We start from the raw sequence: 23,907 nt of genomic DNA, 5'->3' as shown, positions 1-23,907 counted from the left end.
CCTAAGAAGGGAACAAGACGCTGCATCAGGGCTGATGCTATGGGAACGCTTCTTTGAGGAAGCGGTATTTGAAGCACATTTGCAATATGGCATTTTTGTGAACCCAGTGTGGTATTTACAGTATTTGAATAAATCCAAGAATAATTGTCAGTGTCCAGAACAAAAAGTAAGAAAGTGTAAAACAGTGTACAGAGTAACAACAGATCACAAGGATAACTCATCTCACAAATACCAGGAAACACTAGGAGTCTTAAACCAGGAAATATGAAAAAATATATATTCATATACAATTATACATATCACTTGATTTATTTCTAAATTAATTCCTTTTACATCATTCTAAAATCATTATAAATATGATTTAAAATGATAGATGATAGAAATATGAAATATATCAATATGAAATGAAAAGTCTAACTAGATTTGTAAAGTTCGTCTCAACAAACTTTGATGATTTTGACGGTGCAAGTATTCGCAAAGGCCGGTGCTTTTTGGAGGCGAGTGGACATAAGGATCAGTGTTACTTTTGGAGGCAAGTGGACAGACAGATTGTGAAAGCTACTGGTCCGCTAGGGTGACAATACCTACTGTAGCTAACAAATAAAATTCACATGGACAATAAAATGTATGTATATGTACAATAATAAAAGAACAAAACTAAAAAGAGTATTAACCGAATGGAGACAAGGACAGGAAAGCAAAAAAAAGCATAACATTTCAGTTTATTGACATACGTCACTGTTATACCCTCTGAAAGAAAGGACGGCCACTTGAGGATGATGGTCCTGCACTCATTCTCTATAACATAGACACATGCCATCATTGCATTGTAGTGGTTTATTTTATTTTATTTTTTTTTTAATTATGATTTACTATTTACTTCTTAATTAAGAGTTCACAATGAACAGTTTTTTCCCCCTTAAGAACTACAATATGCCGAATATGATCAATCATATTTACCCCGGTATGGTTCGAGCTGAGGATCTTTAGACCCAGCTTTCCTGCCAATGTGTGTCTGACCTGTAACCAAAATATAAGGAAAGTAAAAGCATTCTGTACATGCATTAAAAAAAGTTTAAAATTTAAATCTATAAATACAATTGAAAATTTAAATCTATAAATACAATTGAATTCATTAATGACTGAAAGTATGTCATTTACAGTTACTCGAGATAATTAGTCAAGACAACATTGGGTTTCTGTTTATAAAGTATTTGTACTTTGTTTAGATACCGTTGAGCATGGTGGTTGGAAATAGGATGAGTGTGAGCCCCTATTCCCAATAACAGTGATACAGAGATAAAACAGACAGCACAACTAAATCTTTTTTGATTGCAAAGCGCTGTATGCAACTGTATAGAACAATAAAATTGTAATGTAAATCTAATAGAATTGACAAAAAATGAAATATGAAATTGTATGAAATTATACACTGCATTTGAAATAATCTTTTAGAAACTTAAGATAAACTATCGAATTTTACAAATGTGACAGCTCTTTCCTGCTAGTAATAATGGTCTTTTTTGTAAGGAGTTGTGTAATGAAACACACATACCTTACTGTCCAGTAATATTCCAAATAGCAAAATAAAAAAACCCTTTAAAGAAACAAATAAGATATTTAACCATTTACATAAAAAAGTATAGAGATTGGCTTTATAGAATTTTTAACACTATTTTGTACATTAGTCTTAGTTTATGTGCACAAATAGAAGTACAATGAACATTTGATTGACATGATTTTCATACCTGCAGTGAATTAAGGAATGCGAACACCACATGAATCCCAAAGTTCTGTGACACCAAAGTCCCAATGCCGAATCCCCACGTTAGACCAAAGAGAGGTGTTAAAATTGCCACACATCTAGCAATGACCACTAGGGGATGTTTCTCATCTGGCTGAACAGAAGCATTAACTCCTCTCCTCAACATCTTAAACAGAACGACAATAAGCACCAGGAAGTTTATAGTTACAATCGTCAGAGCAGGAATCACAAATGCCAGGAGAGCCTTCGTTTTATTCCAGTTCAGCCAACAGCTATTTTCTTGTTGAATGTATCCAGTGCCTCCAGCTGTAGATGCCACAGTAATGACAGCTATGATTAACGGGGCTCCATAGCCGACGGTGAAGCCTATGGCCATCATTGCTCCTCTGGTCATTCTGGAAAAGACCATGAGGGTGCGGTAGAGGAGCAAAAGTGCTGACAGAAACATCCAGAAGAAAAGGGCAAGATAAAAGAAGTGCATGAAGAACGTCGCTGTACTGCAGGGACCCTCATAACCCTCTTGTTTAACAACATCTGCTCCACTGATGAAGCATATATTCGCAATCAAAAGGGAGACAGTGATGTTGACTATAGAAAGATGGCGCATGAAGGATGTGTCATTTCGTGTCACTGATTTCCATATGATGATTTCAATGATGAGGCACAAAACCAAACTCACCATTGAAATGGTAACACCAGTGTAGGTTATATAGTCTAAGGCTAAGTTATCCGGGGTAAATGGTGACATCAGGATTGAAAAAGAGGTTGTGTGATTGCACTCACATGTAAATCTTTCAGGTTTAGTCCCTAATGGCTTTAGTTGGCATCCAGTCGAGTCCCATCCACCACTACCATTCAAAAGACTAAAGTTCCAAAAGACACACTGAGGGTTTCCCAATGTCTTATTTTTGATGGCAAAATAAAAGGAGATGTTGTTAATTGGTGATGTTGTCTTAATCATAGTTACATCTCCATTGATCTTGGTGTCAGTCTGAGTGCTGTCATTGTTGGTCAGATTTCGAACAGGTAAGGCATTTTCAAGGGCAGAAGAAATTATCACTGTGATAAAAATTGGTTTCTTAATTATGGGTAAATTTATTTGAGTAGTTAAATTTATACCAAATGTTTCAGAAAAGGGGGCAGAAACATTAATTTTACTGAGAGTTGTGTAGTTTGTTGTTATGTTGAAGTTGCCATTGCCGAGTCTGCTTGCAATGCTTTCAATAGACTTCAGTAGTTCAGAACTGGCATTCATGGTTGTACTGTTTTTGTTCAAATGTGTCCACTTGTCCCGAGCACCTACTGATCCAATTATGTCAGTTGTTTTCAGGAAATCCTTTAATGTGAAAGTGAATTATTCATTAAATACAGAACAGCTTAGCATTTTGTTCAATAGAAGAAAATCATTAAATACATAATCGCAAAGCTGAAAGAACTGATTTGAGTCTTTTCAATAAAAAATATAAAGGAGTTTCAACTAAAAATTATTATGTCAAAGCTTTTCCCACTCAAGTTTTTACAGTGTACATCAAATAGTATATAAACTAAATACAAAGTCTTTTAAATTAATTACTTACCCTCATGACAGGTTGATCGATTAAAATTGTTTGTGAGAGATTGGAAATGATTGTCAATATGTCTACAATTGTTAATATGGTAGCTGGAGATTCCATTATGCTTTTAGCCTCTTCTGTAGTACTATTGATGACATTGCCCATAAAGTCTCGAATGCCTGTTACCTGCAAATTCTATAAAAAAAAAGAAAAGCAGAAATTCTTATGAAGAAGAGAAAATATATACGTATTTTTTAAAATGATCTTTCAAGGAATAATAATAATAATAATAATAATAATAATAATAATAATAATAATAATAATAATAATAATAATAATTGCCTTAGCATCCTCTTTTAAATTTTTAATGATGCGTATGATACAGTTGTTTTCTATGGTGTCCCAGAGGCCTGATGTATTACACACAGCCTTTTGAGAGCCAACCATGTTTTCATTACAGTCACCAAAGTGTACATCTCCCAGATTTCCAGCTCCAAAAACACTATCAGAGCAGGCAAATACTTAGAAGAAGAAGAAGAAGAAGAAGAAGAAGAAGAAGAAGAAGAAGAAGAAGAAGAAGAAGAAGAAGAATTTATTTATTTATACCAATATCACTGAGTAAAATAGTTGTGTAATATTTACCCTTAGCACTCCAATTTTTCCAAAAGTGATCTAAAAAATGTAGCATTCGGCTGCATGTTCTGAACTGACTTAAGTTAATTTAAGTCAAACATGTTATTGGTAGTTCCCTTATGATTATATTTAAAATACTAAATTAAATTCTGTTGCAAAATTTCCACATTCAGCAATGTTAAGTTGCTGCCAAAATTATAATGCAAATGTAGTCTGTTTTTTTAATTGTAGGATTTGTTTATTTTTTTAGGATTTTTAATTTTCAATGTCTGAAATAATTCAACAATATTGACAATAGCAATCATTGTATTTAATATTACTTTATTACTATAATTGTACTATAACAAAACTCCTCTTACTCCAACTCGACCATGAAATATGTAACTGCAGTTAAATTTCCAGTATGGAACTTTGAATTGGTGAAAAAAAAAATGCTTGTCAGTAAGCACAGAGTTGCTCATTATAATGACATCTTAATGCTTTTCAGTGAGTACAGTGATTCTTAATCTATATATTTGTAAATTAATTCTTATTTCAATATTTTCTAAGGTTTTTGGGACTATAATGAAAGGGTTCATTTCAGAACATGTTTGCTTCCAGTTTCAAATCAAATATAGATATTCATTTTTAATGGATAACCAAAATTTAGTTAAAGCCATTACAGTATTATGCCCCTACTTTAATAAAAATTAAAAAATAAATGATTACTCACCCCTTTTGCTCACTTCAATTCTGACGTTCTTTGAATTGTAACTTGGAGCTGTATTTCCACTGATAGGTGAAGTGAGTTGACAGGTGACCTGTATTACTTGGTCTGTAGACTGGCATTCCTGATTGTTTATTTTATATTCACATAATGTGCAGCCTTTCATTGGAACTGTACAACACAAATAAAGCAACACAAGAATATAATTCGCTAAAAATTAAATGTAGCTTCATTTTCAGACAAACTGAGCAAATAGTCATGATGTCAATCGCCGAATCAAATATAAAGGAATTTAAAATCAGGTTAAATATTTACTTGTAATTATGTTTTGCCTTACATAATCAGTTGAGCTCAGTCGAATATTCAGCTGCTATTTATTATTATGTACATCACATATAAAAAAAATATGTGTATGACCTGTTGAAGTTGACTTGCAAGCTACAGTGTCAGTCCATTTCACTTCATATATTCCCTGAACACAACACTTCAGTGTGATCACCGAGTCCTCACATTTCACAACTTTGTCACTGCTCACTTGGATATTGGGGTAAGGCTGGATTGTAATGGTTTGCCAAATAACATAGGGTGTTGAGTTTACTGTTGTTGTGCATGCATATTGTCCTAAAAATTAAGATAATATAAGAGAAGAATAATGTGCATTAATTAAACACCATGATTCGGAAATGGCATTGAAAACTTATAAAAATGTTTTTTATATATGTTTTAGGGATTTTACACTTTTCAAAAGAAAACAAAATGATAAAACTGTTTTTGCTGAGTCCTTGTGTTTGTGTTATCCCATGTTCTCCTTTCCATGAAGACACCCCCATTTTCTGACACAAGCAAAATAGTTACCATAAAATCTATAATATTTAATAATTTAACCCATAACCCACAGTTAACCTATAGTCTGTTAGTGCACCTGCAGGAAAAAAAAGATTAATTGACTACATAAATCCACTATAAATGACATTGTTAACCCTTTCATTTTCCTCCTATGCAAATTAGGACCTTGTCTGTTTTGACTGCTTATATAAATTATATATACTATATATGATAGCCTTTTTTTTTCTAACTTGTTTCCAACATATTAACATATATTTTGCAAAAAAAAAATGTATATTTGGTATAATAAACCTTATTTATATACAAAAATGCCTACTTTTTTTAGTAAAAAAAAAAAAAAAAAACTGAAATTTTGAATTATTTTCACTATAGAGGCACAAAAGTTGATGCACAATTACAGGCTGTTACTGTATATTTCAAGAGCAGCAGATATAATAAAACCTGATTTTTTACAGGCCAAAATAAACCTTATGAAGTTATGCCATGATTTGAGTAAAATAAGCAGAATTAAATATTATTTTGGATAACCACTGACTGATAAATGTTAAAAATTACTCAGCATATCTCCAGGCCAAAGCTTACTGATGCAACTAAATAAAAATATAAATAAGATAGAGGAAACAAATATGATTTGCAAAACACATGTATTTTATTTTTGAACTCCTAGAATATTAACGTGTGTGCACGCACGTGCGTGTCAGTGTGTGTGTGTGGTGTGTGGTGTGTGAGTGTGTGTTTTGGGTGCGTGTGTTTGTGGACATTTTGTGTGTGCAGTTTTGTGTCTGTATGTTTGTTCATTGTGCTGAAAAGGGAAAAAGTGTTACCAATGCCCTACTAAATGTGGCCGGGTCAAAATGACCCGGGAGGATCCAAAACGCATAGTATATACTAGTTTGAACACATAGTTCAACAAAAATATACAAAATGAATTTTACTTGCAAAGTTCATAACTTCGAACAATCCTGGTAAATTTCAGGCATATATGTGGAAGAAAACCCAAGTTATGACACATTAAACTTTCCAGCTGGGTCTGATTGACCGGAGGAAAATATCAGGGTTAAAAGTAATTGTGAAAATGGCTAAGAAGATGAAAGTATGTTCTATTTAAAATAAAATGTTACCATTATTATTGTATTATTGTATATCATATTTTTATTTTTGTAATACACTTCATGTATTTTGAGAAATTAACAAACCAAAGTTAAATCATTTATTAATGTATTTATCAATTTTACTTATTAAATCTAACAAATTAAAGATGCTCATTTAACAGAATTCTGACTTACCATTGTCATTGGGAGTGACATGTTTTACCGTGAGTCCAGAACCATTAATTTCATACTTATTTGATGTTTGTAGTTGATTCCCGTTCATGGTCCATATAATGTCATTAGCAAATGGAGCATTGCAGGTCAGTGTTAGATTTGTCCCAGGATATATATTGCCGTTGTTCTCATAGAGCCCATCTTTTACTGAAATGAAGAGCCATGTATATCACTAGGTTTTTTTTTTTTTTGTTTTTGTTTTTTTTTTCATTTTACACACATACATCACTAACACTGGACAATTTGTACACAGTTATCATAAAATAAAACTGGTATGAAGTATGATAGGTTAATAAACAGGCTAACCGGTTGCAAAAAAATAAAGTAAAATATAAATAATAAATTAATTATTAGAATAATGTAAGGTAATTAATAAGCTTAATTATAGAATATGAATAGTAAGAATAAGAAGTTCCTACCACTTTGACTGAATGCAGTTTCGCTCACATTAAAACCCTCTGAACGAAGATTGCTAGCAAGCTGCTGGTTCACTGATACCAAATTAAGGTTATCACTTCTTGTTTTAATAGTAAAGTCTGCAATCACACTACCAGGTCTGGTTTAAAAAAAATGCACAAATAAGTAATACTTTTTAAAGTATTAGATATAAATAAATAAATAAATAAATAAATAAATAAATAAATAAATAAATAAATGAAAGTAAGAAAGAAAGAAAGAAAGAAAGAAAGAAAGAAAGAAAGAAAGAAAGAAAGGAAAAAAAATAGAACCTGAATCCAGTCACTTTTCCAGAGGTGGCTTGGTAGGAAGGTATATTTCTGTAACTATCATCAATCTAAGTACAGAAAATGGCCATTATGTCATATTTAATATGAAGTAACAGTAAAGGTGCTTTTATTCCAACTTTCCCATTCATGCTAACTGCTGTTAACTGAGATGTGCAGGATACATGATTAATAATAAGTAGAAAATGAATAGAGTCATAAAGAAAGTTTTGTTGTGTGACACTTACTGAACTCTCAATTTTTGTTTTATATGCTTGGTATTTTGCACTATGTTGATCAGTGAGTGCAAAGTCAAATTCTTCATTTAGGGCCAGTGAGAAGTTTAATACATGGATGTCTGTTAAAAAAGAAATTAAAAACTATGTATATTGATTATAGACGTATTACAGCAATTATCCAAGAGTTATAATACTGTGCAATATTGCAAAGTGCATTATCTTTGCAAAATAAATAAATGTTACATGAAAAACAGATACGTTTTATCATTGGAAAAAAAGAGGATGAATTAGGATCCTACCTGCAAATGCAGTGGATGTGGTAGTTGTGGTTGTTGTGGATGTTACAGTAGTGGATGTGTTGGTTGTGTATGTGGTTGGTGTATCTGTGGTGGTTAAGGCTACAGCAGTTGTTGTGTTGGTTGTGTATGTGGTTGGTGTATCTGTGGTGGTTGAGGCTACAGCAGTCGTTGTATTGGTTGTGTATGTGGTTGGTGTATCTGTGGTGGATGTTGTTGCAGCAGATGTTGCATTGGCTGTGATTTCAACAGACTGTGTCAATGTGGTGGGTTTTGCTGTTGTGGTTAAAAAAGCAAAAACAATCATTTCAAATTTCAAATAAAAAAAATGATGTCAAAACTGAAACACAAGAATCATGTCAAATCCAAAGTAGGACAATACATAGTAATCACAGGTCTTGCTGTTGTTACTAGAGAACATGCTAATAACTCAATGTTTGACACATGAGTTGCATGCATCTTCGAAATGTTGCCTATCTGGTTTATCGCCACTTAACCGACATTATCTATTGTTTTAAATATTGTGTTAAGTATAGACCACACTGGTTCTGATAAAAGTACTTTATATTGTATTGGAACAACAAATTAGCCAAAAACCACATGCATGTATCTAGCTTTTGATCCACAAGCATGTTGATCACAATTTCTGAGGAACAAGGTAACACACATTTATAGACATATTTATAGAAAATTCAACTCAGTGCTAATCTCTCATTTTGAACCACCTAAAGACTTTAGAGTAAATGGACTCATCTATCAAATGTTTTAAGCTCTATATAGATCAGATACTGTATATATAGTGTGCTTAAAAGAAGGAGATGTTTTTACCTGTGGGTGTTACAGCTGCACATGTATCATTATCTGTGAATTAAAAAACAAAAGCAGGATTAAAACTCAAAGAAAAAAATAGGACAAATCTTTTGTATATTTCATTTGTAATTTTATTTTGCTATCATTCTATCAAGCTATGCATGTCTTAATACCAAACATTAAGCAGATCGAAATGTTTATGGTATATTAACAATCGAATTAAAGCACATGCTGTTTTTTTATATTACATGTTATACTAACCAGTCAATTTGTGGGTTGGTTGGCAGAAATGTCCATCATTTGGAACACCTTTGATGCAGCCACAGGAATCATTAGTGACATCATTACAGGAGCCGTATAAAGAGCACTTTTCACATGGCCAGAAATACTGATCCTCACACCTGCACTGATATTCAGTACCATTCAAACTGCACACTGTGAAACAGAAAACCATGACAATGTTTGTTTTACTACATACTTTAAGGTAATGCCATTACATCTCTTTTACAATAGGTAAAGTAATCTCCAAAATGTTTGACTATACTGCAAAACTCAGGTCTGTAACAATAACATACTGTAAGATTAAGCAGACAGAGAAAAGTCAGTAACCTGTAGTGATGTTCATTTCAGTCATATTAATTGTAGTATTTTTGGAGGGTGAACTGAGTGTTGATGAAAAATTCCTCAGTAACATCAAGACTGTTCTATCTACTGCATCAATCTCAATCTCAATCAGATATTCAGCTGAAGGAAAGGGGAAAAGAAATTTTTGCAGAAGTATACTATATTATAGGCAAAAATACAAAGGATCCACTTTTCTAACTGAATATTTTCTTGTAGTTATTGAAGTGTGTTTGTTTTACCTGTTGGTCTTAAAGCTGGACACAAAGCTTTATCTATCAAATAACAAGAACAGAATGATGAAAAAGTACAAAATGATGGATTTGCCCTAGTCTTAGTAAATATTATCAAATGAAACATATCTTCAGACATATTAAATTCAAAAAATACTTAGATATCTAGAGAATAGAATTTTAAAAGCATTCATCAAAATTATTTTTCGGGTTAACAGACCATACATACTAGACAGCTCATTGATTTGTTGGCAAAAGTGTCCATCATTTGGAAGATCATTGATGCAGCCACATGAGGATCCATTGACATGATCACAAGATCCATATAGTGTGCACTTTTCACACGGCCAGAAATACTGATCCTCACATCTGCACTGATATTTATTACCATTCAAACTGCACACTGTGGAACAGAAAATTAGCCAAATAAACCACTATGATACCGGTCTAAGAAAGTTACAATCACTTTGAATAGTTACAGCAAACAGAGAAAAGTCAGTTACCTGTAGTGATGTTCAATTCAGTTATATTGATGTTATTCTGTTTGACAATTGAACTGAATGTCGCTGAAAGGATCCTAAGTTCGTTCAGGAGAGTTATATCTAGTGCAGCGATCTCAATTTCAATCAGATAGTCAGCTGAAGGAAAGGTGAAAAGAAATACTTTGCATTCTATATCATTGTAGTCTAGTTACACACCAAAATAATGTTATTGTAATTATTGGAGTGTGTTGAGATTACCTGTGGGTGTTACAGCTGGACATGTAAAGCTATCTATGAAGTGAAAACAGCAGCATGACCAAAATACAATAGAGTTTATTTACTGTATTCTTACATAGAGAACTTTATGATAAGAAACAGATACCAACATGCTGACTGCAACGCAATGTTTACTTTCTAGTGAATATAATCTGTTTTGTTTTTTTAGATTTGCTTATTACTATTTATGTTGAATAGGGGTACGAAATTGACCAATATTGTTAACAAAGCTTTTAAAACTGAGCAGTGTTTACTGAAGAAGTATTAAAAAAGCATTCATCAGACATGTTTATTTTTTTATGTTTCATATCATACATACTATTCAGCTCAATGATTGGTTGACAGAAGTGTCCAGAATTTGGAAGAGTATTGATGCAGCGACATGAGACATTGGTGATGTCATCACAAGATCCATATAGTGTGCACTTTTCACATGGCCAGAAATACTGATCCTCACACCTGCACTGATATTCAGTACCATTCAAACTGCACACTGTGGAATAGAAAATCTTTACAGTGTTTTTTTTTTTATTTTTTTTTGATAAAATATTCAAACATAATGTCAGTGCATAACTATTACAATAGGCAAAGAGAATCGCTAAAATGTTCTAAAAGACAGTTACCTGTAGTGATGTTCATTTCACTCATATTGATGTTACTATGCATGGCCGGTGAACTGAGTGTTTTTAAAAGGTTTCTAATTTGTTTCAGGATTGTTCTATCTACTGCATCAATCTCAAACTCAATCAGATATTCATCTGAGGGAAAGGAAGAGAAGTGTATTATTGTATATTGATTGTAGATGCATTACAGCAATTATCCAAGAGTTATAATCTTGTGCAATATTGCAAAGTGCATTATCTTTGCAAAATAAATAAATGTTACATGAAAAATAGATATGTTTTGACATTGAAAAAAAGAGGTTGAATTAGGATCCTACCTGCAAATGCAGTGAATGTGGTAGTTGTGGTTGTTGTGGATGTTACAGTAGTAGATGTGTCGGTTGTGTATGTGGTTGGTGTATCTGTGGTGGTTAAGGCTACAGCAGTTGTTGTGTTGGTTGTGTATGTGGTTGGTGTATCTGTGGTGGATGTTGTTGCAGCAGATGTTGCATTGGCTGTGATTTCAACAGACTGTGTCAATGTGGTGGGTTTTGCTGTTGTGGTTAAAAAAAGCAAAAACAATCATTTCAAATTTCAAATAAAAAAAATGATGTCAAAACTGAAACACAAGAATCATGTCAAATCCAAAGTAGGACAATACATAGTAATCACAGGTCTTGCTGTTGTTACTAGAGAACATGCTAATAACTCAATGTTTGACACATGAGTTGCATGCATGTTTGAAATGTTGCCTATCTGGTTTATCTCCACTTAACCGACATTATCTATTGTCTTAAATATTGTGTTAAGTATAAACCACACTGGTTCTGATGCAGGTATTTTATATTGTATTAGAACAGAAAATTAGCCAAAAACCAGATGCATGTATCTAGCTTTTGATCCACAAGCATGTTAACCACATTTTCTGAGGAACAAGTTAACACACATTTATAGACATATTTATAGAAAATTCAATCTCTATTTTGAAACCACCTAAAGACTTTAGAGTAAATGGACTGATCTATCAACTGTTTTAAGCTCTATATAGATCAGATAGTGTATACTGTATATAGTGTGCTTAAAAGAAGGAGATTTTTTTACCTGTGGTTGTTACAGCTGCACATGTATCATTATCTGTGAATTAAAAAACAAAAGCTTTTAACAAAATTAAAACTGAAAGAAAAAAATAGAACAAATTTTTGCATATTTCATTTGAAATTATTATTTTTATTTTGCTGTCATTCTGTCAAGCTATGCATGTCTTAATACCAACCAGTAAGCAGATCAAAATGTTTATGATATACTGTATTAACAATCGAAGTAAAGGCACATGCGGATTTTTTATATTACATGTTATACTAACCGGTCAATTTGTGGGTTGGTTGGCAGAAGTGTCCATCATTTGGCAGAGTATTGATGCAACCACATGAGACATTGTTGACAACATCACAAGAACCATATAGTGTGCACTTTTCACATGGCCAGAAATACTGATCCTCACACCTGCACTGATATACAGTACCATTCAAACTGCACACTGTGAAACAGAAAACCATGTCAATGTTTGTTTTACTACATATTTTTAAAGTAATGCAATTACATCTCTTTTACATTAGGTAAAGTAATCTCTAAAATGTTTGACTATACTGCAAAACTCAGGTCTATAACAATAACACACTGTGAGATTAAGCAGACATAGAAAAGTCTGTAACCTGTAGTGATGTTCATTTCAGTCATATTAATTGTAGTATTTTTGGAGGGTGAACTGAGTGTTGATGAAAAGTTCCTCAGTAACATCAAGACTGTTCTATCTACTCCATCAATCTCAATCTCAATCAGATATTCAGCTGAAGGAAAGGGGAAAAGGAATTTTTGCATAAGAATACTATATTATAGGCAAAAATACAAAGGATCACCTTTTTAACTGAATATTTTCTTGTAGTTATTGAAGTGTTTTTGTTTTACCTGTTGGTCTTAAAGCTGGACACAAAGCTTTATCTATCAAATAACAAGAACAGGATGATTAAAAAGTACAAAATGATGGGTTTGCCCTAGTCTTACTTAGTTAATATTATCAAATGAAACCAAGACTTAGATATTTAGAGAATATTATTTAGAAAGCATTCATTGAAATTATTTTTCAGTTTAACAGATCATACATACTAGACAGCTCATTGATTGGTTGGCAAAAGTGTTCATCAATTGGAAGATCATTGATGCAGCCACATGAGTATCCATTGACATGATCACAAGATCCATATAGTGTGCACTTTTCACACGGCCAGAAATACTGATCCTCACATCTGCACTGATATTTATTACCATTCAAACTGCACACTGTGGAACAGAAAACCAGGTCAATAAACCGCTATAACACTGGTCTAAGAAGATCACACATTGTGATTGAGTTACAGAAGACAGAGAAAAGTCAGGTACCTGTGTTGATGTTCATTTCAGTCATAATGACGTTACCATGTATGAGCGGTGAACTGAGTGTCGCTGAAAGGTTCTTCAATAGCTTCAAGACTGTCATATCTACTGCATCAATCTTGATCTCATACAGATATTCAGCTGAAGGAAAGTTGTAAAGAAATTCAGAATAAATGTTCTATATTATTGTAGTTAAATTCGCAAAATAATGGAAACATCATACTTTTTGGAGTAATAAGATTTTACCTGTGGGTGTTAGAGCTGGACATGTAGTCATATCTGTAAATTAAAACCAACTGTATTATTAAAAAGTACTAAGAAACACTGTTTATTTACCCAAGCCTCAATTAGAGAACTTTCCTCTATGAAACATAACTTCAAATGGTTTAATATCTAGAGCAAATATAATGTTTTTAACTTGCATTATTATCTGACCATTTGTTGTTCAGTTTACCTTTGTGTTGAACAGTGCTTTAAAATTGACCACTAAGACAGATATATTTCAGAAAATCATTCAAACTATCCAATGTATTATAAGAAGTATTGAAAATGCATCTATCAGAAATCTTTATTTTTATATTACAGATAATACATACCAGTCAGATCACTGATTGGTTGGCAGAAGTGTCCATCATTTGGAAGAGTGTTGATGCAGCCACATGAGGGTCCATTGACATGATCACAAGATCCATATAATGTGCACTTTTCACACGGCCACAAATACTGAGCCTCACACTTGCATTGATATTCAGTACCATTCAAACTGCACACTGTGGAACAGAAAATCATGACAGTGTTTGTTTTTTTGCTAAAATATTCAAACATAATGTCAGTGCATAACTATTACAATAGGCAAAGACAATCGCTAAAATGTTCTAAAAGACAGTTACCTGTAGTGATGGTCATTTCACTCATATTGATGTTACTATGCATGGCGGGTGAACTGAGCGTTGTTAAAACGTTTCTAATTTGCTTCAGGATTGTTCTATCTACTGCATCAATCTCAAACTCAATGAGATATTCAGCTGAAGGAAAGGAAGACAAATGTATTATTGTAGCCTAAATTACAAATTGAAGCATCTCAACTAAGAGTTTTGAAATATTCTTGCCATAACTGGAGTGTTTGTTGTACCTGTAGGTGTTACAGATGGACAGGTAGAGTTATCTATGAAGTGAAAATAACAGCATGATTAAAAAGGACTAAAAGTATGATTTAATAAACCATAATTCATGAGAACTCTCACTTTTAAACATGTTTAATGATAAACAGACATATATTTACAGTACATTATATTTTTTACACAGATATTGTTCAGAAAGCATATATGGAAGAAATACCGAGAATGCAGTCATCATACATCTGTATTATTAATGTAATAGTATCATACATACTAGTCAGCTCATTGTTTGGTTGGCAGAAGAAGTGTCCATCATTTGGTAGAGTATTGATGTAACCACATGTGACATTGTTGACATCATCACAAGATCCATATAGTGTGCACTTTTCACATGGCCAGAAATACTGATCCTCACACCTGCACTGATATTCAGTACCATTCAAACTGCACACTGTGGAACAGAAAATCATGACAATGTTTGTTTTAATACATATTTTTAAGGTAATGCCATTACATCTCTTTTACATTAGGTAAAGTAATCTCTAAAATGTTTGACTATACTGCAAAAATCAGGTCTATAACAATAACACACTGTGAGATTAAGCAGACATAGAAAAGTCAGTAACCTGTAGTGATGTTCATTTCAGTCATATTAATTGTAGTATTTTTGGAGGGTGAACTGAGTGTTGATGAAAAATTCCTCAGTAACATCAAGACTGTTCTATCTACTGCATCAATCTCAATCTCAATCAGAGATTCAGCTGAAGGAATGGGGAAAAGGAATTTTTGCATAAGAATACTATATTATAGGCAAAAATACAAAGGATCACCTTTTTAACTGAATATTTTCTTGTAGTTATTGAAGTGTTTTGTTTTACCTGTTGGTTTTAAAGCTGGACACAAAGCTTTATCTATCAAATAACAAGAACAGGATGATGAAAAAGTACAAAAAGATGGATTTTCCCTAGTCTTACTTAGTAAATATTATTAAATGAAACCAAAACTTAAATATCTAGAAAATATAATTTAAAAAGCTTTCATCAAAGTTATTTTGAGTTTAACAGATCATACATACTAGACAGCTCAATGATTGGTTGGCAAAAGTGTTCTTCATTTGGAAGATCATTGATGCAGCCACATAAGGATTCGGTGACATGATCACAAGATCCATATAGTGTGCACTTTTCACACGGCCAGAAATACTGATCCTCACATCTGCACTGATATTTATTACCATTCAAGCTGCACACTGTGGAACGGAAAATCAGGTCGAAAAACAGCTATAACACCGTTCTAAGAAAATCACACATTGTGATTGAGTTACAGAAGACAGAGAAAAGTCAGGTACCTGTGGTAATGTTCATTTCAGTCATAATGACGTTACCATGTATGAACGGTTTACTGAGTGTCGCTAAAAGGTTCTTCAATAGTATCAAGACTGTCATATCTACTGCATCAATCTGGATCTCAAACAGATATTCAGCTGAGTGAAAGATGAAAATAATTCAGAATAAATATTCCATATTATTGTAGGTAATTTCGCAAAATAATGGAAACATCATGCTTTTTGGAGTAATAAGATTTTACCTGTGGGTGTTAGAGCTGGACATGTAGTCATATCTGTAAATTAAAACCAACTGTATTATTAAAAAGTACTAAGAAACACTGTTTATTTACCTAAGGCTCAATTAGAGAACTTTTCTCTATGAAACATAACTTCAAATGGTTTAATATCTAGAGAAAATATAATGTTTTTAACTTGCATTATTATCTGGCTATTTGTTGTTCAGTTTACTTTTGTGTTGAACAGTGCTTTAAAATTGACCACTAAGACAGATATATTTCAGAAAATCATTCAAACTATCCAATGTGTTATAAGAAGTATTGAAAATGCATCTATCAGAAATCTTTATTTTGATATTACAGATAATACATACTAGTCAGATCACTGATTGGTTGGCAGAAGTGTCCATCATTTGGAAGATCATTGATGCAGCCACATGAGACATTGTTGACGTCATCACAAGATCCATATAGTGTGCACTTTTCACACGGCCAGAAATACTGATCCTCACACCTGCACTGATATTCAGTACCATTCAAACTGCACACTGTGGAACAGAAAATCAGCCCAATAAACTGCTATAACACTGGTCTAAAAAAATGACAATCACTTTGACTGCGTTACAACAGACAGAGAAAAGTCAGTTACCTGTAGTGATGTTCAATTCAGTTATATTGATGCTATTCTGTTTGACAATTGAACTGAGTGTCGCCGAAAGGATCCTAAGTTCATTCAGGAGAGTCATATCTAGTACAGCGATCTCAATTTCAAACAGATAGTCAACTGAAGGAAAGGTGAAAAGAAATTCTTTACATTCTATATCATTGTAGTCTAGATACACACCAAAATAATGTTCTTGTAATTATTGGAGTGTGTTGAGATTACCTGTGGGTGTTACAGCTGGACATGTAAAGCTATCTATGAAGTGAAAACAACAGCATGACTAAAATACAACAGAGTTTATTTACTGCATTCTTACATAGTGAAGTTTATGGTAAGAAACAGATACCAACATGCTGACTGCAACGCAATGTTTACATAATAGAGAATTTAATCTGTTTTGTTTTTTTTAGATTTGCTTATTATTATTTATGTTGAATAGGGGTACAAAATCGACCGATATTGTTAACAAAGCTTTGGAAACTGAGCAGTGTTTACTTAAGAAGTATTGAAAGAGCATCCATCAGACATGCTTTTTTTTATGTTTCATATCATACATACTATTCAGCTCAATGATTGGTTGGCAGAAGTGTCCGTTATTTGGTAGAGTGTTGATGCAGCGACATGAGACATTGGTGATGTCATCACAAGATCCATATAGTGTGCACTTTTCACACGGCCAGAAATACTGATCCTCACACCTACACTGATATTCAGTACCATTCAAACTGCACACTGTGGAACAGAAAACCATGTCAATGTTTGTTTTACTACATATTTTTAAGGTAATGCCATTACATCTCTTTTACATTAGGTAAAGTAATCTCTAAAATGTTTGACTATACTGCAAAAGTCAGGTCTATAACAATAACACACTGTGAGATTAAGCAGACAGAGAAGTCAGTAACCTGTAGTGATGTTCATTGCAGTCATATTAATTGTAGTATTTTTGGAGGGTGAACTGAGTGTTGATGAATAGTTCCTCAGTAACATCAAGACTGTTCTATCTACTGCATCAATCTCAATCTCAATCAGATATTCAGCTAAGGGAAAGGTGAAAATACATTTTTGCAGAAGTATACTATATTATAGGCAAAAATACAAAGGATCACCTTTTTACTGAATATTTTCTTGTACTTATTGAAATGATTTATTAAAGTTATTAAAGTGTTTTTGTTTTACCTGTTGGTCTTAAAGCTGGACACAAAGCTTTATCTATCAAATAACAAGAACAGGATGGCAGAAAAGTACAAAATGATGGGTTTGCCCTAGTCTCACTTAGTTACAGTAATATTATCAAATGAAACCAAGACTTAAATATCTAGATAATATAATTTATAAAGCATTCATCAAAATTATTTTTCAGTTTAACAGATAATACATACAAGACAGCTCATTGATTGGTTGGCAAAAGTGTTCATCATTTGGAAGAGTGTTGATGCAGCCACACGAGGATCCGGTGACATCATCACAAGATCCATATAGTGTGCACTTTTCACACGGCCAGAAATACTGATCCTCACACCTGCATTGATATTCAGTACCATTCAAACTGCACACTGTGGAACAGAAAATCATGACAGTGTTTGTTTGTTGTTTTTTTTTTGCTAAAATATTCAAACATAATGTCAGTGCATAACTATTACAATAGGCAAAGACAATCGCTAAAATGTTCTAAAACACAGTTACCTGTAGTGATGGTCATTTCACTCATATTGATGTTACTATGCATGACGGGTGAACTGAGTGTTTTCAAAAGGTTTCTAATTTGTTTCAAGACTGTTCTATCTACTGCATCAATCTCAAACTCAATGAGATATTCAGCTGAAGGAAAGGAAGACAAATGTATTATTGTAGCCTAAATTACAAATTGAAGCATCTCAACTAAGAGTTTTGAAATATTCTTGCCATAACTGGAGTGTTTGTTGTACCTGTAGGTGTTACAGATGGACAGGTAGAGTTATCTATGAAGTGAAAATAACAGCATGATTAAAAAGGACTAAAAAGTATGATTTAATAAACCATAATTCATGAGAACTATCACTTTTAAACATGTTTAATGATAAACAGACATATATTTACAGTACATTATATTTTTTACACAGATATTGTTCAGAAAGCATATATGGAAGAAATACTGAGAATGCAGTCATTATACATCTGTATTATTAATGTAATAGTATCATACATACTAGTCAGCTCATTGTTTGGTTGGCAGAAGTGTCCATCATTTGGTAGAGTATTGATGCAACCACATGTGACATTGTTGACGTCATCACAAGATCCATATAGTGTGCACTTTTCACATGGCCAGAAATACTGATCCTCACACCTGCACTGATATTCAGTACCATTCAAACTGCACACTGTGGAACAGAAAATCATGACAATGTTTGTTTTAATACATATTTTTAAGGTAATGCCATTACATCTCTTTTACATTAGGTAAAGTAATCTCTAAAATGTTTGACTATACTGCAAAAGTCAGGTCTATAACAATAACACACTGTGAGATTAAACAGACAGAGAAAAGTCAGTAACCTGTAGTGATGTTCATTTCAGTCATATTAATTGTAGTATTTGTGGAGGGTGAACTGAGAGTTGATGAAAAGTTCCTCAATAACATCAAGACTGTTCTATCTACTGTATCAATCTCGATCTCAATCAGAAAATCAGCTTAAGGAAAGGGGAAAAGGAATTTTTGCATAAGTATACTATATTACAGGCAAAAATACAAAGGATCACTTTTTTAATTGAATACTTTCTTGTAGTTATTGAATTGTGTCTATTTTACCTGTTGGTCTTAAAGCTGGACACAAAGCTTTATCTATCAAATAACAAGAACAGGATGATGAAAAAGTTCAAAATGATGTGTTTGCCCTAGTCTTACTTAGTTAATATTATCAAATGAAACATATCTTCAGACATATTAAATGCAACAAAGACTTAAATATCTAAAGAATATAATTTTAAAAGCATTCATCAAAATTATTTTTCAGTTTAACAGATCATACATACTAGACAGCTCATTGATTGGTTGGCAAAAGTGTCCATCATTTGGAAGATCATTGATGCAGCCACATAAGGATTCGTTAACATCATCACAGAATCCATATAGTGTGCACTTTTCACACGGCCAGAAATACTGATCCTCACACATGCACTTATATTCAGTACCATTCAAACTGCACACTGTGGAACAGAAAAACAGGTCAACAAACCACTATAACACCGGTCTTAAAAAAATCACACACTGTAATTGAGTTACAGAAGACAGAGAAAAGTCAGGTACCTGTGGTAATGTTCATTTCTGTCATAATGACGTTACCATGTATGAATGGTTTACTGAGAGTCGCTGAAAGGTTCTTCAATAGCATCAAAACTGTCATATCTACTGCATCAATCTGGATCTCAAACAGATGTTCAGCTGAGTGAAAGATGAAAAGAATTCAGAATAAATATCCCATATTATTGTAGTTAACTTTGCAAAATAATGGAAACATCATACTTTTTGAAAAATAAAGATTTTACCTGTGGGTGTTAGAGCTGGACATGTAGAGTTGTCTGTAAATTAAAACCAACTGTATTATTAAAACATACTAAGAAACACTGTTTATTTACCCAAGGCTCAATTAGAGAACTTTCCTCTATGAAACATACTGTAACTTCAAATGGGTTAAAATCTAGATCAAATATAATGTTTTTAACTTGCATTAATATCTGGCCATTTGTTGTTAAGTCTTTACTTTTTTGTTGAACAGTGCTTTAAAATTGACCACTAAGACAGATATATTTCAGAAAATCATTCAAACTATCCAATGTATTTTAAGAAGTATTGAAAATGCATCTATCAGAAGTCTTTATTTTTATATTACAGATAATACATACCAGTCAGATCACTGATTGGTTGGCAGAAGTGTCCATCATTTGGAAGATCATTGATGCAGCCACATGAGACATTGTTGACGTCATCACAAGATCCATATAGTGTGCACTTTTCACACGGCCAGAAATACTGATCCTGACACCTGCACTGATATTCAGTACCATTCAAATTGCACACTGTGGAACAGAAAAGCAGCCCAATAAACCGCTATAACATCAGTCTAAAAAATTACAAACTGTGATTGGGACAGAAAATCATGACAATATTTGTTTTACTACATATTTTAAGGCAATGCAATTCCATCTCTTTTACATTAGGTAAACTAATTAAAATGTTTGACTGTACTGCAAAACTCAGGTCTTTAACAATAACACACTGTGAGATTAAGCAGACAGAGAAAAGTCAGTAACCTGTAGTGATGTTCATTTCAGTCATATTAATTGTAGTATTTTTGGAGGGTGAACTGAGTGTTGATGAAAAGTTCCTCAGTAACATCAAGACTGTTCTATCTACTGCATCAATCTCGATCTCAATCAGATATTCAGCTGAAGGAAAGGGGAAAATAAATTTTTGCATAAGTATACTATATTACAGGCAAAAATACAAAGGATCACCTTTTTAACTGAATATTTTCTTGTAGTTATTGAAGTGTGTTTGTTTTACCTGTTGGTCTTAAAGCTGGACACAAAGCTTTATCTATCAAATAACAAGAACAGGATGATTAAAAAGTACAAAATGATGGGTTTACCCTAGTCCTACTTAGTTAATATTATTAAATGAAACATATCTTCAGACATATTAAATGCAACAAATACTTAGATATCTAGAGAATATAATTTAAAAATCATTCATCAAATTATTTTGAGTTTAACAGATCATACATACTGGACAGCTCTTTGATTGGTTGGCAAAAGTGTCCATCATTTGGAAGATCATTGATGCAGCCACATAAGGATTCGGTGACATCATCACAAGATCCATATAGTGTGCACTTTTCACACGGCCAGAAATACTGATCCTCACATCTGCACTGATATTTATTAAGATTCAAACTGCACACTGTGGAATGGAAAATCAGGTCAATAAACCACTATAACACCACTAAGAAAATCACACACTGTGATTGAGTTACAGAAGACAGAGAAAAGTCAGGTACCTGTGGTAATGTTCATTTCAGTCATAATGACGTTACCATGTATGAACGGTGAACTGAGTGTCACTGAAAGGTTCTTCAATAGCATCAAGACTGTCATATCTACTGCATCAATCTCGATCTCAAACAGATATTCAGCTGAGTGAAAGATGAAAATAATTCAGAATAAATATTCTGAATTATTGTAGTTAATTTCGCAAAATAATGGAAACATCATACTTTTTGAAAAATAAAGATTTTACCTGTGGGTTTCAGAGCTGTAGAGTTATCTGTAAATTAAAACCAACTGTATTATTTGTACATAAAGTACTAAGAAACACTGCTTATTTACTCAAGCCTCAATTAGAGAACTTTTCTCTATGAAACATATCTTCAAATGGGTTAAAATCTAGAGCAAATATAATGTTTTTGACGTGCATTATTATCTGGCCATTTGTTGTTCAGTTTACTTTTGTGTTGAACAGTGCTTTAAAATTGACCACTAAGACAGATATATTTCAGAAAATCATTACAACTATCCAATGTATTATAAGATGTATTGAACATGCATCTATCAGAAATCTTTATTTTGATATTACAGATAATACATACCAGTCAGATCACTGATTGGTTGGCAGAAGTGTCCATCATTTGGAAAAGTGTTGATGCAGCCACATGAAACATTGTTGACGTCATCACATGATCCATATAGTGTGCATTTTTCACACGGCCAGAAATACTGATCCTCACACCTGCACTGATATTCAGTACCAATCAAACTGCACACTGTGGAATGGACAATCATTACATTATTTACAATTTGTAAAGAATCTCGAAAATGTTCCATATGACTTTATTGACTTTGAGATACAGTAGGCTCACATTATAAAGGTCTATAATACAGGTCTAAAATTGTGAGAATTCAGCAAAATCAGTTACCTGTAGTGATGTTCATTTCAGTGATATTAATGTTACGTTGTTTAAAGGGTAAAATTGTTTTTGAAAGGTTCCTCAGAAGTTTTAAGAGTTGTATGTCTTCTACATTAATCTCAATCTCAATCAGATATTCAGCTGAGGGAATGATTAAAAGAACCTCTGCATCAATATTCCATATTAATGTAGTCAACATGTCAAAATAAAGTAAAACAGGTGAGAACGTGTACATCCTCTGGTATGTATTAAAGTATGTTTGCTTTACCTGTGGGTGTTACAGCTGGACATGTCCAGCTATCTATAAAGTGAAACCAACAGCTTGAATAAAAAGTCAAATTTAATTTGTTTAACCTCCTCTCACTTATCTGCAAACATGCTGAGCGAATATAAAATTCCTTTTACCTTTGTTTTTATTTTTATTTTTACATTGACCAGATGTTTCAGAAATCACCAATAAGACAGATTGTTTTTCAATAAACAATTAAAAATGACAAATGTATTCTGAAGATATTAAAAGGCATTAAATGTGAATTCATTATGCATGTTTTTTTCTATTTTTTTTTTCTTCAATTTACAGATAATACATACTTGTCAGCTCATTGATTGGTTGGCAGAAGTGTCCATCATTTGGTAAAGTATTGATGCAGCCACATGAGACATTGGTGACATCACCACAAGATCCATATAGTGTGCACTTTTCACACGGCCAGAAATACTGATCCTCACACCTGCACTGATATTCGGTACCATTTAAACTGCACACTGTGGAACAGAAAATCATGTTTTATGTTGTAATATAATATTGTAATTGCTATGATATGAGTTTATTGATTGTTCTCTATTGACATTCTAAACATTAGCTAACTTGTAATCCATATGAGTATTTGATCCATATCAAAATTAGAGAATAACCAAAATGATAAGAAATTATTTAAAAAATATCTGATGTTTAAATGAAATGCTTCAAAATGCAATGCTTGGTTTTGCAATGAGATGTTTGACAAACTCTCATAGCTGTGATGGTCAGGTGTGCATACACTTTTGGCAACATGTTGTGTATCATGGTTCATTCAGA

At 32.8% G+C, this 23,907-nt stretch overlaps 1 protein-coding gene and 1 long non-coding RNA gene across 2 annotated transcripts; both read right to left on the bottom strand.

Annotated features, from left to right (window-relative positions):
* Positions 1 to 472: 472 nt before the first annotated feature.
* LOC113660902 lies at positions 473 to 23,028 on the bottom strand. The gene is made up of 38 exons (XM_047805155.1): positions 22,839 to 23,028; positions 19,074 to 19,247; positions 18,571 to 18,705; positions 18,267 to 18,440; positions 17,443 to 17,616; positions 16,870 to 17,004; positions 16,595 to 16,768; positions 16,006 to 16,140; positions 15,733 to 15,906; positions 14,932 to 15,108; positions 14,430 to 14,564; positions 14,136 to 14,309; positions 13,546 to 13,680; positions 13,273 to 13,446; positions 12,211 to 12,243; positions 11,448 to 11,675; positions 11,131 to 11,265; positions 10,827 to 11,000; positions 10,490 to 10,522; positions 10,253 to 10,387; positions 9,979 to 10,152; positions 9,759 to 9,791; positions 9,505 to 9,639; positions 9,157 to 9,330; positions 8,914 to 8,946; positions 8,089 to 8,361; positions 7,799 to 7,908; positions 7,557 to 7,621; positions 7,248 to 7,384; positions 6,790 to 6,975; positions 5,075 to 5,278; positions 4,664 to 4,828; positions 3,661 to 3,839; positions 3,343 to 3,513; positions 1,749 to 3,101; positions 1,556 to 1,597; positions 961 to 1,020; positions 473 to 798 (listed from the first exon to the last, which is right to left on the bottom strand). The coding sequence occupies exons 1-38, from the start codon at positions 23,026 to 23,028 to the stop codon at positions 742 to 744; spliced, it is 6,549 nt and encodes a 2,182-aa protein (XP_047661111.1). The 3' UTR covers positions 473 to 741.
* Positions 19,429 to 20,066, bottom strand: LOC125139748. Its single transcript, XR_007138850.1, has 3 exons — positions 19,900 to 20,066; positions 19,676 to 19,708; positions 19,429 to 19,557 (listed from the first exon to the last, which is right to left on the bottom strand). It is a non-coding gene; the product is annotated as an uncharacterized LOC125139748 (long non-coding RNA).
* Positions 23,029 to 23,907: the final 879 nt, after the last annotated feature.

This window comes from Tachysurus fulvidraco, chromosome 20 (assembly GCF_022655615.1).
Source record: "Tachysurus fulvidraco isolate hzauxx_2018 chromosome 20, HZAU_PFXX_2.0, whole genome shotgun sequence".
Lineage (NCBI taxonomy): Eukaryota > Metazoa > Chordata > Actinopteri > Siluriformes > Bagridae > Tachysurus > Tachysurus fulvidraco.
Note: the sequence above shows the minus strand (reverse complement) of the source record. Positions and strands in the feature narration are given on the sequence as shown.